The sequence below is a fragment of the Gavialis gangeticus genome, unplaced genomic scaffold (assembly GCF_001723915.1).
Source record: "Gavialis gangeticus isolate Ggan-Ray unplaced genomic scaffold, GavGan_comp1, whole genome shotgun sequence".
In the NCBI taxonomy this organism is placed as follows: domain Eukaryota; kingdom Metazoa; phylum Chordata; order Crocodylia; family Gavialidae; genus Gavialis; species Gavialis gangeticus.
Window position 1 is genome coordinate 3,993,268 of NW_017728960.1, and position 14,512 is coordinate 4,007,779.

At 39.1% G+C, this 14,512-nt stretch overlaps 1 protein-coding gene across 6 annotated transcripts in view; it reads right to left on the bottom strand.

Moving 5' to 3' along the window:
* The window catches only part of ASH1L (ASH1 like histone lysine methyltransferase), a 108,520-nt gene that overhangs the window by 25,182 nt on the left and 68,826 nt on the right, over window positions 1–14,512 (bottom strand). For all 6 annotated transcript variants that reach the window (XM_019528093.1, XM_019528098.1, XM_019528084.1 and 3 more), the window contains 4 exons: window positions 7,221–7,315; window positions 3,766–3,839; window positions 2,157–2,202; window positions 1,487–1,595 (listed from right to left, as the gene is read on the bottom strand). In XM_019528093.1, coding sequence (XP_019383638.1) covers window positions 1,487–1,595; window positions 2,157–2,202; window positions 3,766–3,839; window positions 7,221–7,315 — 324 coding nt within the window. The remainder of the gene's footprint in view (window positions 1–1,486; window positions 1,596–2,156; window positions 2,203–3,765; window positions 3,840–7,220; window positions 7,316–14,512) is intronic.

Consider the following 14,512-nt stretch of genomic DNA (forward strand, 5'->3'; position numbering starts at 1 on the left):
CCCCCCCCCCCCCCCCCCGAAATTGCTGGTTTATGAAGATTTTCATCCTGATTTGGGATCAACAATCTTTTTTAAGAGCTGAAACTTCTCCTGAAGTGGTAAACCTATTTCCTGGACTAGCTTTACCTGTAATCAGTCCCCTCAAACACTATGTGCCCTAGTTTTATACCAATAAACAACAGTTTCAATTGTGTCCATGCCTAACCCTCTAGTCTCCTTTACCAATATAACTTCATACATAAGAACTTCAATGGAAACTCACTGTGTAGAGGAAAATAAGACTAAGATTTTTTTTTTTAATTGGCTAAGAAGTGGCACCTCTTTACTGATCTTTGGATATCTACTATACATGCGAACAATTCTTTTTTTTCCAGTTCTCATAGTTTCCCAACCTCCCAAAATTAATTTTGGGAGAATGTTATAGTTTTAATCCTGGCGAAGAAGATTATGGATGGTTTTATCTCTGGGACGAGAAGGAACAGTTCTGGTACAATGATCCATCTGAATTCCTCCTGTGATGCTGTAATACAGGTCTGAACCTGAGTGGGTAGTGGACACTATGGTAATATTTCAAATAGTCTGAGTAAGCTGCAGATATGTCACTTGGGAGATAGGAACAGAAAACCCCTGTCTTTTCACACCTTGTGGGGATACTTTTGAAGATATAACTAAATTATTGGGTTTTTTTTTTTTAAGTGCAATCTGTCTGGTAACCTAGACTTTATGCAGATTTCTAGAGTTGTGCTTAGCACTCAAGAGATTAAAAACTTTCACAAATAAACTTGGTTCAGTTATGATAAAAAATGAGAAAGCGAGCTCTTAAGTTTCCCAAGGTTGGAGAAATCTCATGCCCTTGCACACAGTAAGCAATTCTGATAACTTGGATGAGATCAAATTCCCTATACTGTATTTCTGTTCTTACTTTCTTCCTGGCTCTTCTCTTTGCAGTAATGACTACGTACTCTGTTTCTCCTGGGATTCCTGTTCTTTCTTCATACTTTCCTTCCTCTACTGAGCTGCCTTTTTCAAGCTTCACTTATGCCTTGTTCCATCACTAACTACTCTTTTCTGAACAGTTTACCAAAGAAGTCTACTCTCACAACAACTGAAAAAAATCCTTCCTGTCCTCAAACTAAACTGCATCCAAAGGATTTCCAGAAACAGATTTCTATTGTGGCTCATGGAATAAAGATGAGGTTGTAAAAGCTTTGCCCATGGCACAGGTGAAAGCCAACCCAGAGAAAGCGCTCCCATCTGGACAGTGAGAGCAAGGATGCACATGCACATAAAAACTCTTTTATCACTCGAGCAGTAGCTAGTACACTATTCTGCCTGCTTTTGCATTCATATTTTCTTGCACTGGAATCATTTCAAGTTGTTGAGATCCTGATCACACCTATCAAAATACTTTCTTTACAAAAATATCAGCCTAGGATAAACAGATTCTTTAGGGAATTCCCTTGGGCTCAGTTAAGATATTTCTTACCTGTTAAGACAGTCTTCTACGCAGCCCTTTCCATTGTCGTCATCTGGTTTCTTACAGTTGCAGGTTGTAGCCTCATAGCCAGAAAGAGGCTTAACATCAACATAGACATCTGGAAAGAGGGAGGGGAGGGAAAAAGGGAAAATATTTTTTCCTCACAAACACAGAACTATTTAAAATGTTTCCACCCAAGTGACAGATCAGAAGAGAAGGTGGGAAGGGGCTTGGATAGGACAGAGAAAAACAGGAGATGGAAAAGTAGATCTCATGTAGAAGTTTCATAATGATGCAGCTTATATAATAGGTACATCTCCATTAATGCATTATTGCAGTGGTTCTCAACCTTTTTAGTCTCCAGGCTGCTTCAGAAAATGCCAGCCTGTAGTTTTCACTCATTTCTTTTACTATGTAGACATAATACAGAACTTCTTCTGTTGCAAAGAACTCAGAAAGACTACAACAGATTAGAATATTTTTGACACTATGGAATTCTATTTGAGATCTCTGAAATTATTTTGTGACTCACATGTAGGTGTTTGTATACTTAATCATGCTGTTATTGTACAGCACCCTTAAAAGGATCTTGCAGCACTTCAGGATGCTGAGGCCCACCCCCTGGTTAAGAAGTGCTGCATTATAGAAATAACAAAAATTTAAAAAAAAAATTACTTACTAGAACGGATTTTTTTGTAAAGTGGGACATCTGGCTTTTTATACAGCTAGAAGAAAGAAAAATAGATTCTTAATATATTGCAAAACTGCAGCTGCCATTCAGAGATAACAGAAATGGACAAGTTTTACATGGAGAATGCTTATATTAATTACTAGATAAAATATACACAAATAACTCTCTCTTAGGTTCATGCTATTTCTCTGCAAGGGAGCATCAGAGGAGTGGTTAAAATGTATTTAAACAGAATGCCTGGTTAAAGAGCTCAGTAAGCAACTTTCCCTAATTGGTTTGCACCCCCCATGTTGCCTGAAAATCCATGGGGGCAAGCTAATTTTCAACCATTTGGGGTATTATTATTATTTCTTAGCACTGAAGAAAACTTATTTAAAGTCACTTTGCAGAATGGCATCAGATTTAGCAGCACTGTAACATATTGATAGTACAATGAAATAAGCAAAAAGAAGAGAATAATCAAAACCCATCACTTAATTATTTTGCTACATTCAGAGAAGACCAGAGGGAAGATGGATTAATATTGCTGCGTATTTATGATTTGAACTCTTGCCGAAGGAGACTGCAGCATAATTCTATGTGCAACAGCAAATAACTTCTTCTCTTAAACAAGTTTTAAAATAAACATGATGATTTACTTGCATGGGCATGTGTTCTACTAATAACACTCTTCAATGTTAAATGTGACGGACAAATCGTATAACAAAATGATTTTATAATCAGTGTTCCTATATTGGCTAAGGAACACATAAGCAAATAGATACATCAAATAATGTTAAATTATCTAATGAATAGTAATTATAGTGAAGTATTATGTTATAATTACATAATAAAATGGACATAAATAAATTGTTTTCAGGCCATTACCAGAAACTCTGCACCACTAGAATATCAACAACTTTTGCTGTGTTAAGGTTAGATATGGTAGCTTTCTGATGAATGCCTGGAACCAGAGCCATCTTGGAAATTGGTTACAATCATTTACATGGTTAGGTTACATTTCTTAGAGCTCATTCCTTTCTGCAGAGCTGGGGATGGTTTTACCCTCCTGCGTTAAATGCAGTGTTAAATTACTGGTGGAAACTTCTCAAGAAAAAAAAATCCCTATTTTTAGGCTTGCACATATTTAAAGCTCTTTAAAAAGAATGCCACCGTTAAACACTTTCTCCAGTTCCTGCAATATGAAAATTTCAGCTTGCAAGTGAAAAATAAATTCCCCTCTGCTGGGACAGATCCAAGAAAAATAACGTCTGAAATTTCTCAGTGTTGTTGGCAGTACATCTGAATTCTCCCAAGGCGCGTCTAAAACAAGATCCCTCCAGAAAGTATGTAGCCTACCAAAATAAAAGTCAGCAAAAATAAAGATTGGCTGTCTCAGAAACCAACTGAACTGCTCCTATTTTGCAAGGGAGGGAAAAATGGAAATTGTCCACATTAAATATATACACAAATACTTTTTTCTCAGTCACTAAAATAAACAAAAATATTTATCAATACTCAAAAAATATAAATGTGGCTTGGCATAAGAGATCTGTTTTTCCTCTTTTCACTGGTTGTGAATGCTATCTTGGCACCTAGTAACATTTTTATTTTGTACCTGATTGTGTTTCCATTGCCAGAGGATGTCATAAGGCAGCTGGAAGTCTATTCTCTTTTGTCTCAGATACTTTCCTAAAAAAAAAAAAAAAAAAAGGTTTATAAGTCATATGCTCGTATTCACATACAAGAACACATGGGCACAGAGCCATAATTTTGACAGGGCACCTCAGTCCTAGCAAGCCACAAAGGCAGAATAGCAGAATCCTCAAAGAACATTTTGTTTATCAGGGGAAGCACAAGAAACATGTCCGTAAAGAACACTCCAAAAGGACCACAAAATGCTAGTGTTTCTGGCACTTTACAGTACTGTCACAGCTAGGCTTGATTTTATGGGTACTGAGTGAATAGCTGTCTATTCAGAAGGGTCACAAACTGTACTTGTAGTTACGAGAATGGCTTGCTGGTGTGGGTGCAAGAGAGAAACTGGGGTAAGGAGGAGGGGTCTTAAGTTGCACTTTGATGACTGATCCTTAAGAACATCATAAAATTCTAATACTAACTGCAAAAATCCTAACAGCGATGCCAGAATCCCTGCAGGCATGCTCTTAAGAGTCGCTATCGAGTGAGTGATTGGAGGAGCAGAACACACTTTACAGATATAAAAAGACTTGCTTTGTAATCTTCAAAAAATCAATTTTCCCTAATAAGAGGGCTGTTTTGCTATTGCCATATTTTGCACACTAATGTTTGCAATTATATTACTAAGGGACACTGTATATAATGGTGAACTGCTGATGTTCTGCACCCCACAGTGCACTAACAGTTCCTTTCTGTAAGGTATTTCCACAGCTATCATTCAGGTGAAGATTTACACTGGTATTTGCTTTTCACTACTCCCTGTCCCCAAATTATGTACAACTGCAAATAAGTCTTCTTATTGTTGTTTCTCCATATAAATATATTAACACGAGATTTCAGTATAACATTTTTAAACACAAGGACTATACAGGACTGGTTCCTGGCCTAATTTAGAGTGAAATTTTCTGATCTATGGACCACTGCCCTTGAAGTAGGGAAAACAGGGTAGGGTTAAAAATGGGCTTCCATTCAGTCTGATATGTCTACAAAACAAACAGCTGATGCTGACTGTTCTTCTGACTGCTCCTCTGGAATATCTGCCAAATTAGTACTCAGATGGGTGCTTGTAAGAGTCAGCCGAGTTTTTCAGTATGCCATAACCATGGCATACAGCTCTTCTGAGATGGATAATACTAGTGAGTTTATTAAAAATATGGTAATAGGAAGTGAATGGCATTATTTAGTAACCATTCTAGTTTACAGTATGTCATATCCCACCAGACCTACTCACAAAGGTTAATTTTGTTTCCTACATATTTTACCAAAGTGAGCATTAAAACTGCTGCTGAGACGGCAAATGGCTCTTTTTACTAGCTCTGCTCTGCTAGAGAGCAGTGATTCCCTAAAAGCAATTACATCTCTCCATGAACTGCAGGGTTCTCTGACCTCTAGCTCCGTATCTTCATAACACTTTTTCTTTCTTAAGCAGCAAAAGTGACCTGAATAAAATTTAACGTACATTACTTCAGAGTGTATCTGCAGCCCATTCTATCATTTCTATATAAGAAATGACGTCACTGAACTTCCTAAGTCAACTAGCATCAGACAGTTTGTGGAGGACACATACTACAAATCTGAACAGCTATATGACTGGAAGATGAAGAGGGGAGCTATGTCATATGTTATTCACTGGCTCTTTCTAATTAGGAAATCTCAAGTAAGGTTTGACACACTCGCCTTCTCTGAGTCTAGAAGGATTTAGGTTAACAGCATACTAGGCTGCATTGGTAGAAGCGCTGCCAGCAGATCGAGGACAATGATTCTTCCCTTCCATTTGAACTGGTAAGGCCACATCTGGAGTCCTGTGTCCAGTTGTGCTCCTCCACCCCTACAGAAAGGATGTGGACACTTTGGAGAGAGTCCAGTGGAGGGCAATGAAGATGGCTTGGGGGCTGGGGAACATGACTTGAAGAGAGATTGAGGGAACTGGGCTTATTTAGTCTTGAGAAGAGAAGACTGAGAGGGGATATGATAGAAGCCTTCAACTCCCTGCAGGGTGCTTGCAAAGTGGATGGAGCTGGACTGTTCTCAGTGGTGGTAGATGACAGAACGAGGAGCAATGGGCTCCAGTTGCAGCAATAGAGTTTTAGGTTGGATATTAGGAACAACTCTCTTACTAGGAGGGTGGTGAAGTACTGGAATGGGTTACCTACAGAGGTGGTAGAAGTTTTCAAGAACTGGCTTGACAAAACCTTGCCTGGGATGATTTAGTTGGGGATTGTCCTGTTTTGACCAGGGGGCTGGACTAGATGCGACTTCCAGAGGTCCCTTGCAGCCCTAATTTTCTATGATTCTACCAAACTCAACAGCATTGAACATTATTAAAAAAAACTCAGTTCCCATTAACTAGTACTGAAAATGCTAAGCACAGACTTGATCAGACTAGTCTTGACAGTGTGTCAGGTGACCTAGGGCTGAACTAAGTTTTCAGAAGTGGTTCATAGCTGTTGGTGCAGGCTGGGTCTTGCCACTCACAGCAGGATGCAGCCTTCATCTCCAGTGCTCCTTCCTCCCTTAGAGGAGGAAATAGGCCATTATGAACTTGGCTACCCAAGTGTCATGATTTGACACCAAAGACACCAGGATATGTTTAGTTAAATGCAGTCTTAACATTTTGTTGGGACATTTTTGCACAGATCTGAAGTTGAAGTCAACCCTATACCATCATCTCATGGCCTTCCTGGGCCTAAACAAACCCCTTCGTATGCCTTTAGGTTCACATGCATACCTCTGTGAGTGAGAAAACTGGAAAAAAATAAGTCTAATGTTTTCTGTACAACTTGCTCTTAAATTAGTTCTTATTTTTAAAGTTTTATTTATCCACAGACGGTTCTAGGAAACAGCTAAATCTGTTGGGAATTTGCTACAACCTCGCTGGGTGAAACAAAAGGCTCTTTCAAGTACCCTGGCAATGAGCCTAGAGACTATGGAACATTCCCTAGCCCTCATTAAGCAGGCACTAGTAAAGTTATTTGGCAGAGAATTAAACCTTGTAATTCTATTCTGTAGTTAAGCCACTCTCCAGCTCCCCAATACAGAGTAATTAAAGCAGCCTTATCCTTATTGCAGAAGTTTGTTTGTGTCTGCTGGTACAAATAAACTGGAAGTCGTGGCCTCACAGCAAGAACGAACAAGATCACTGCACTGCATGCTAAACCTGAGCCTCCAAGGACACAATGCAATTGTGCAACACAGCCACATTAATTCATACAAAAGAAAGAAATCACTAACCAACTAAGCACAGAAGCATAATTTGCTTTGGTCAGACTCTGAGACAATTCTGTTCAAACAAAAAAATCCAAACAGAACAGTTTAACCCCACCTAAGAAATGGCACCTTTCCCCACCAGCAATAAAGAACATATGAAGAACTCACCAACATGAATGGGGGCTGGGAACAACCCATGTTCATGCTCTCCAGGAGTGTATTCTAGCTTTTCTTTCTTTAATTGAATCAATCGGCTCTTTGGGCTGGGGATGAAAGGCAAGAAAAGGTAAAAATGAGAATGGGGAAGGGTTTTATTATTCATGAAAACAGTACTTATTTAGTGCTTATTAAGGTATTGATCCTCTTGTTTATCACACCTGTCTAGAGTATTGGTCTGTAATACTGTCCTGGATTCAGCTTACCTGAACATGACCAGAAAGATTACTTCCTAAGATGTTTCTCAAGTGACCTAACTTGCCAATTCAAAGAATGATGGCCTAAATATTTTTAACTGCATAACTTCTAGATGAACAAGATTTGAGGCACCATCAACTTATTTCCATCCTAATATTTGCACTATTGTTATTTAAGTAATATGTTAAATGATGAGAAAAGAAATCAGATAAAAATATAATTAGCTTTGTCATTTTAATTTGTACATTTGGCAAGATTCATGGGATAGCCAATTTCACTGCCTTGTGGATGACATGCCTTCCCTCAAAGCCCTTCACTAGGCTGTGAACTAGTAAAAGTAGCAGCAAAATTAAATTAAATGGGAAGAAAACATTGTACAAATTTAAAAAAAAAGAAGTGCGCCGTGGCATGACTGGCACTGAAGTGTTGATGCAAACCAGGGGAAAGACATTTTTTTCAAACTCTGCTCAGAACATGCTATTTAAAAGGGTGCTTAAGCAAAAAAGTGGAATGTTATTAAATTTGCTAACAATGTTTAATAATGCTAAACTTAAAAATAAAATCAAATTAGCAAAGCCCTTAAAATTTTGGCACGGATAGAAAACAAAGATTTCTAAGGACTAGAAAAAAAAATTGTGCATAGAGAACCTGTAATACAAAAGACATATCCAATTCCTGAATCCTCCACAAGGATTGCTTTTTATGCAGTAACATCACCATTGTTTTTTTTTTAAATTTATTACCTATTCACTACAGTTTCATGGTTTTGGTTCAACAGTCCAGTAAATAATAGATGGCGATTCCTGCCACTTTGTTTTACTGGTTTTGGCATAGTTTGTACTTTCTGATGAGGAAGAAAACTTCATGTACACATAACCCAATCGAGTAACAACTGATCAATGGTGCTTCGTTGTTGTACAATGTTACAAAGCATAATACAATAGCAATGATTAGCAAATAAGCATCAGTATTTAATAAGGTGGGTATCATTGGTTGCTTCACCTTTGTTTACAGCCAAAGCTAATTCCTTTCCAATCTGGTTCTGCAATCTGACTTTCTGATGTACGTGATGCAGATAGCAGCACATCCCAATTAACAAAATTGCAGTCACTTCCTGTATTGTCATTAACACCAAACTTAGTGTTTTGTCTACTGGATGAACAGTACTATTTTTTGGGATTGTCTACTGGGGCATTTTTCCCTATTCTGATATCCTATTTATCTTCTGAATTTTTTTGTCGAATGAGAATAGCTGTGGTTTGTGTGTTTTACTAGATAGACCTTGTATGTATAGATGTCACTCTGTGTGTGGGGGAGAAACACGTCAATCATCAAATCCCTTATATCGTTGGGCAGTGATAAACTCAGAGTGCTTGCATTGCTCATTGGCAAGAATGTGTTAGGTCCTGATTTGAATTGTACTTGTTAAGCTCAGGCAGAATCCTTCTGTTTCCTGGACAAGTTTTTCCCTGAATCATAAAACGGGACTATCCCAAGCCACATACCACATTTTTTATTCATACTGCTTCATTAACTATCTTTTTTTGCACCAACTGGACCAAGCTTTTTTGTGCTATTGGCACTCACAGAAGCAAAGCACTTGGAGCCACCATCTACTGTTCGACTGACTTCTAACCCTGTTTCTGTTATCAGACGAACACTAGGGTAGTGCTGTACGTCTACATTATTTACAGAGATTCCCATGCTGTTTGCATAGTATACTTTTACCAGAGGATTATTCCATCTGGAGATTGCCATTAGAAGTTTGACACCTCCCTTTTCGTAAGGGGATAGGGCCTGGTCAAATTCTCCTGTAAGAAGCCCCATGTGATATGCTCTATCTTTTGTGTGCATAGTTGTGCTATAATGGCTGTGCCATTTAACAAACGAGGCCATTGTTGTAACTGCAGTTGGAATACATTTACTTAACCAGATCAACAACTTTACTTTCATAAATTACACACACCACGGCTAAAGAGACATCATTATGTTTTAGACTACTGATAATGGATACAATGGCACTGAACTCTGTCCAGAACTTCCAAGATATAGCACGTGTGGTGTTACAGCCTGCGAGCTGTTCAGCCAATCCATTTGCCTCCTTCCTTGCAACAATCCAGATCAAAAGTCCCATTACCCAAGTCAGCATTGTTTCTTGTGAAAACAAAATAGTAATGGATTTGAATTAAGCAAAATATATGAGATGGTTTTCTGAGGCTGAGCACATTCAGCCAAATTCATCCCTGGCATCAACTTGCTTGACTCCTTCTAGAACTGTTTTTTTCAAATGCTAGAAACCACCTTGCTGCCTGCTCTGTACTTTATTTAATTTTTAAACCACAGCAACCAAAGAACTATTTTCCAGGTTTATGTTTACAAAGAGGTATTATTATTTACTGAAGCTTCAAAAGCCTTTTCTGATTTACATAGCCTGACATGACATAGGCTCTCTTTGTAACATTCATGAATGGCATTACTCACCTCAATACTTCAAGTTCTTTCTTCTTCAGTCTCATCTAATTTCAACTGAAAATTGCCCATTTTGTTTAGATCTTTTCAGATATGTCCATGTTTCCTGAGACTGAGGAGTAGCAGTTACTATTGCTCTTTTCTTCTACCACACTTAAACTACATGCATTTTCCACCATATCAAACGACTCTCCCATCTTTGTTTCTTCAGGGGCTGATTGCACCATGTGAAACATACTTTGTGTTCTTTACATATCCATAGAATCAAGCCACAGTATAGTTGATAGGTCTATAAGAAGGGTCTGAGTTGCTCACAAAAACATGCCATTTCTCATTCAAACAGCTACTGAGGCAACAAATGAAAGATAAACTGTATATACTGTATACTTATCTTTAAAAAAAGACATTTAGCGTGACCCAAGAACGATAGCCAAGGTGCTTTACCTTCAGTATCAGGTAAACTAGGCAATTTGATAATTAAAAACAATTACAAATATTGGGATAATGTAACAGGGACCAAGCAGGAGGGTCATGTAAAAATCCAAACACACAAACCAAAACAAAAAACGATGTCTCTTCAACATGCTAGAAAACAGCATGCCAATAAAATAACAGGTAACTGAAGAATGCTCAAAAATTAATTTGTACTTTCAAAAAACTTTTTGATTAAGCCCTTCACAAGAAGGGGTGATGAGGTTACAGACTAGGTTTCCAGACTATGACACGTGAAGGTGGTTTTATCCAGGTAATGTTACTTTGAGTTATAAATCAAACACAGATGCTTACTAATGATACACCTCAAATACAGATGAAAAGTACAGCGGGAATTTCCAGGGCAAAGTTGGCTCCATATACTCACAGTCGTTGATACAAAAGACTGCTAGCCATAATCTGCTGTATGTTACTAACAAGAACAAGCAGTTAATTATCGCCATACCATGGCCTTTATGATGCATTTCCTCTACTGAGTAAAGTAAAATATTCCATCTTAAAATAAATTACAGAATAGGACTTTCCCATCAAGCAGCACAGGACACACCCATTTGCTCCCACAGACAAGAGTTAAGTTATGAATAAAATAGTTTTTCTAGTCACTGGGGAAACGATTCCCCATAACAGTTACAGCAGAAGAGTTTCTTCTTAACTATCTGGCTAGAAATATTATCAAGGATAGATAAGGACTATTCCCTGTCTCTGTCATCCCTTCCCAGTTCAATTTCTATGTGGACAAACAGAAAATTTCTACTTCGCAGCTGGCAAGGATTTTTGCAGGTGTTATCTTTTTTAGACCGTCTGTAAGGTTGGGCTAGACTTGGACAAGCTTTTGAATGCACTGTAGTGCCTAAAAAAAGAATGTACTACATTTGAAAGCTTGTCAAAGTCCATGACTGCTGCGTGCCCCTGGAGGCTCGGGGGGCACAGCAACCGCACACAGGCAGAGGTGGGGGCGAGCTTCTGCAGGCAGCTGTAGTGGTGTCGGTGGTGAGCTCTGACCAGCGGTCGGTGTTCACCCGCAGATGCCGCTGGCAGTTGCCAGTGGCAATCAGAGGCCGTTTGCAGGTGCTGCTGGCGGTGTTGGCAGCGAGGGGGGAAAGGGGTTGGTGAGCAGCAACTGTCCGCAGGCGCCACTGGTAGTGTGGGTGGCACTTTTTGCAGGGGGTGCACTGCCAAGGTCAGGGAATGCATGTGTACCTCCTACACATCGCCAATGTCTAAGTCTATCCCAACCATGCAGCTGGTCTAATAAAAGGTATCAACCATAAAAACCTTCTCCTTTTCCATATTTCTTGGACCATCATGGCTACAGTATCACTCAAACACTACTTTGCAGCTACTGCTTTTCCTGGCAGTTGACTAAATTGATCTCTTGTCAAATGCCATCAGCTGTAATCAGATGGGGTGGCTGATGTTACTGGCAAAAAGCACTCTTTGATCTTCAAGGGTCGAATTGTGGCTTATGGAAAAAAAGATCACTAAATCCCAGCCAGATAAAGGGAATGAAACAGGAAGCTCTGCCTCCCCCCTGCCCCACCCCCCATCTACATTTCTTTGGGGTTTTTCCCAAGTCATTTCTTCTTACTGTAGTGCTCCATTTCTGTTCTTTCTTATTTTCCTTCACTACTGTCTTTCCCTACTCCCACCATACTAGTAATCTGTGGGCAAAATTAAGCTTAGGAGAGAGCTGGAGACCAGTTCGTTCACTGACAGTAGTATGGCTCCTGGGTAACTTTGCTGAATTCAAATGCCTTAGGTATCATATACGAGTGAAAACAGTCAGCCTCCTGATTTGTAAAATCCTATGGGCAGTACTTCACAAATCAGGCTCATGTATGCTTCCCATTGCACTAACAGGAAGGAGAAAACCATCAAGGTGAGGAAGGGTAACATTACTACAGAAAAGTTACCCCAATGAGTCTTCCATTTCGGCTTAAAAGTAAAGCTTTGTCTTGATAGACATGATTATCATGGTACAATATAAAAAACTACAATAAAAATAATTAATACAATTGAAAAAACATATATAAATGAATCTTATAATAAGAAGTCATGCTGCAATTAAACTTTCACTGAATGTATTTATACTTTGAAGAGCTTTAATTTTAGAAGACAATCTGCTGCAGGACTGCTGGTAGTCTGGCTGGCAGAGAACAAGAAGAAAATCCACAGACATGAAGTTGGATGCACAGCTGGCACTAATGGCAGCCCATGGCCATTTGTTCACTACAGTACAGCATTCTTTCATTTGTTCCAGTGAAAGAAAACAATTGCAGGAGTATGCACTCAAGACTAAGCCTGTGGAGGACTGCAGAAAAAACAATTTAAAGGAAGAGCAATGAGTGCGTATCCCTCCCCCCCCCCCAAAGTGGAGGGACCCGTTACAAAATTTGGGCACATAAGACAGTAGTAACCTTTTTAAAGCAGAGACAGGAAGGTGGCCTCTAAGATATGCTATTTTATGAGACTCTGACTCAAGAAATTCCCCCAGAAAGAAAAGCTTCTTATCCTTTTGGTGGACAGCTCTGTTATCCAGATGATGAGCTGAAGGGATCTTCAGACTATTACAGTCTTGATCATGACACTAAGTCCAAGAGCATTACGCAACTTCTAAGAAACCCATGGCTGGGTTTCAAGAAGTCATAGAATTGTTACTAAATACATCCCCAATTTTGGAATCTTAGCCAAGTGAAATATTTTCAACACTATCCCCAGAGGAACATTAATCCCAAATTAGAAAGAACCATCACATAGTAATGCCCAATCCCATAAGAAGAAGTGGTCCACAGTAACTATTTTCCCCTGAGATCCTGAACAGTTATTGCAATGTAATCAATGAAGGAAACTCTGGTCTCCTTTAGAAGAGCAACTGTTGGATAAACAGATAGCAACTTGTCCATAATCTTTCTTTGTTCTCAAAACTATCATCTTACATAAGAATACACTGAAGGAAGGAATGTGTTATACATGGTACATTTGTTTAAGATATTTTTTATTTAAGTTTCCTGGTATACTGATAAATCTGAAGTGAGCACCCCTTCCTCTCAGGACTCGAGATGGGCCTGAATATGTATAAATTTCTCAAGTCTGTACCGTTTGGACATCCTGAATTAGGATATAGATCTTCATCAAAGGCATTTACAATTTTTCCAGTGGTAGCTGAGGATTGGGTAAAGATCAGCTGCACACTGATACGAGAGGTGCTATCCCAGTCAACAGAAACTGAGAAGAACTGAATTAGACGCCCTTTAATTCTTGATTCTCTTGCCAAGGATCATGCTCTTATGATGTTCTGCACTGCATACCTGGCATTACTCATTATGCTGTAACAAGCCATCTACACCGAGTTGAGCTGTGCAGAGGCAACTTGTATCATTCAACTTCTTTCAGCAAAGAAAGCAGTGGTGAATAAAAAATTGCAAGCCTTCTCTCTGAAATAGTGGGTCAATGTTGACAATAGCAAAGAAAATGTTTGCACTGCCATCTTTTATCTGATAAACTATGCCTGATCCAAGGAGAAGCTCCAAACTCATCTGGAAACGTCAGCAGAACTGCAATCACTTCAATTAAACTCTCCAAGCACATAAAGAACTTGGGCAAGATGCTGTAGTGTGGGAAACCAGTTCTAGAGGTGCAGAAAAATCTCTCCAGTTACACAGTGCAAAAAGCAAAAGGAAATAAGTGATCAGTACAACATGAGTTTATAAAGAGCAAATGCAGAGTGATTTCTAATAGGAATACTGACAATTGCTTAACTGTACTGTCACTAGAGGGTGCTGTGCTATTATCACAGCCACATTCTTGTTTACAAGAAACGTCCTAAAATCATGGAACAGATGGACTGGAAGGAACCTGTAAGATCACTGAGTCTGGTCCTCTGCCATAGGTAGGAGGTAATTGGGTTCAAATGAGCTCCATGAGGTGCTTGTCCAGCCTCCTCTTGAATACCTCCAGGGATGGTGACTGCACCACCTCTGAGATTCTAGGTACCCTTACAGAAAATAAGTTTTTCCTTATGTCTATCCTAAATTGTTCCTCAGCTAGCTTGTGCCTATTGGACCTTGTCCTCCCAAAGGGTGCCT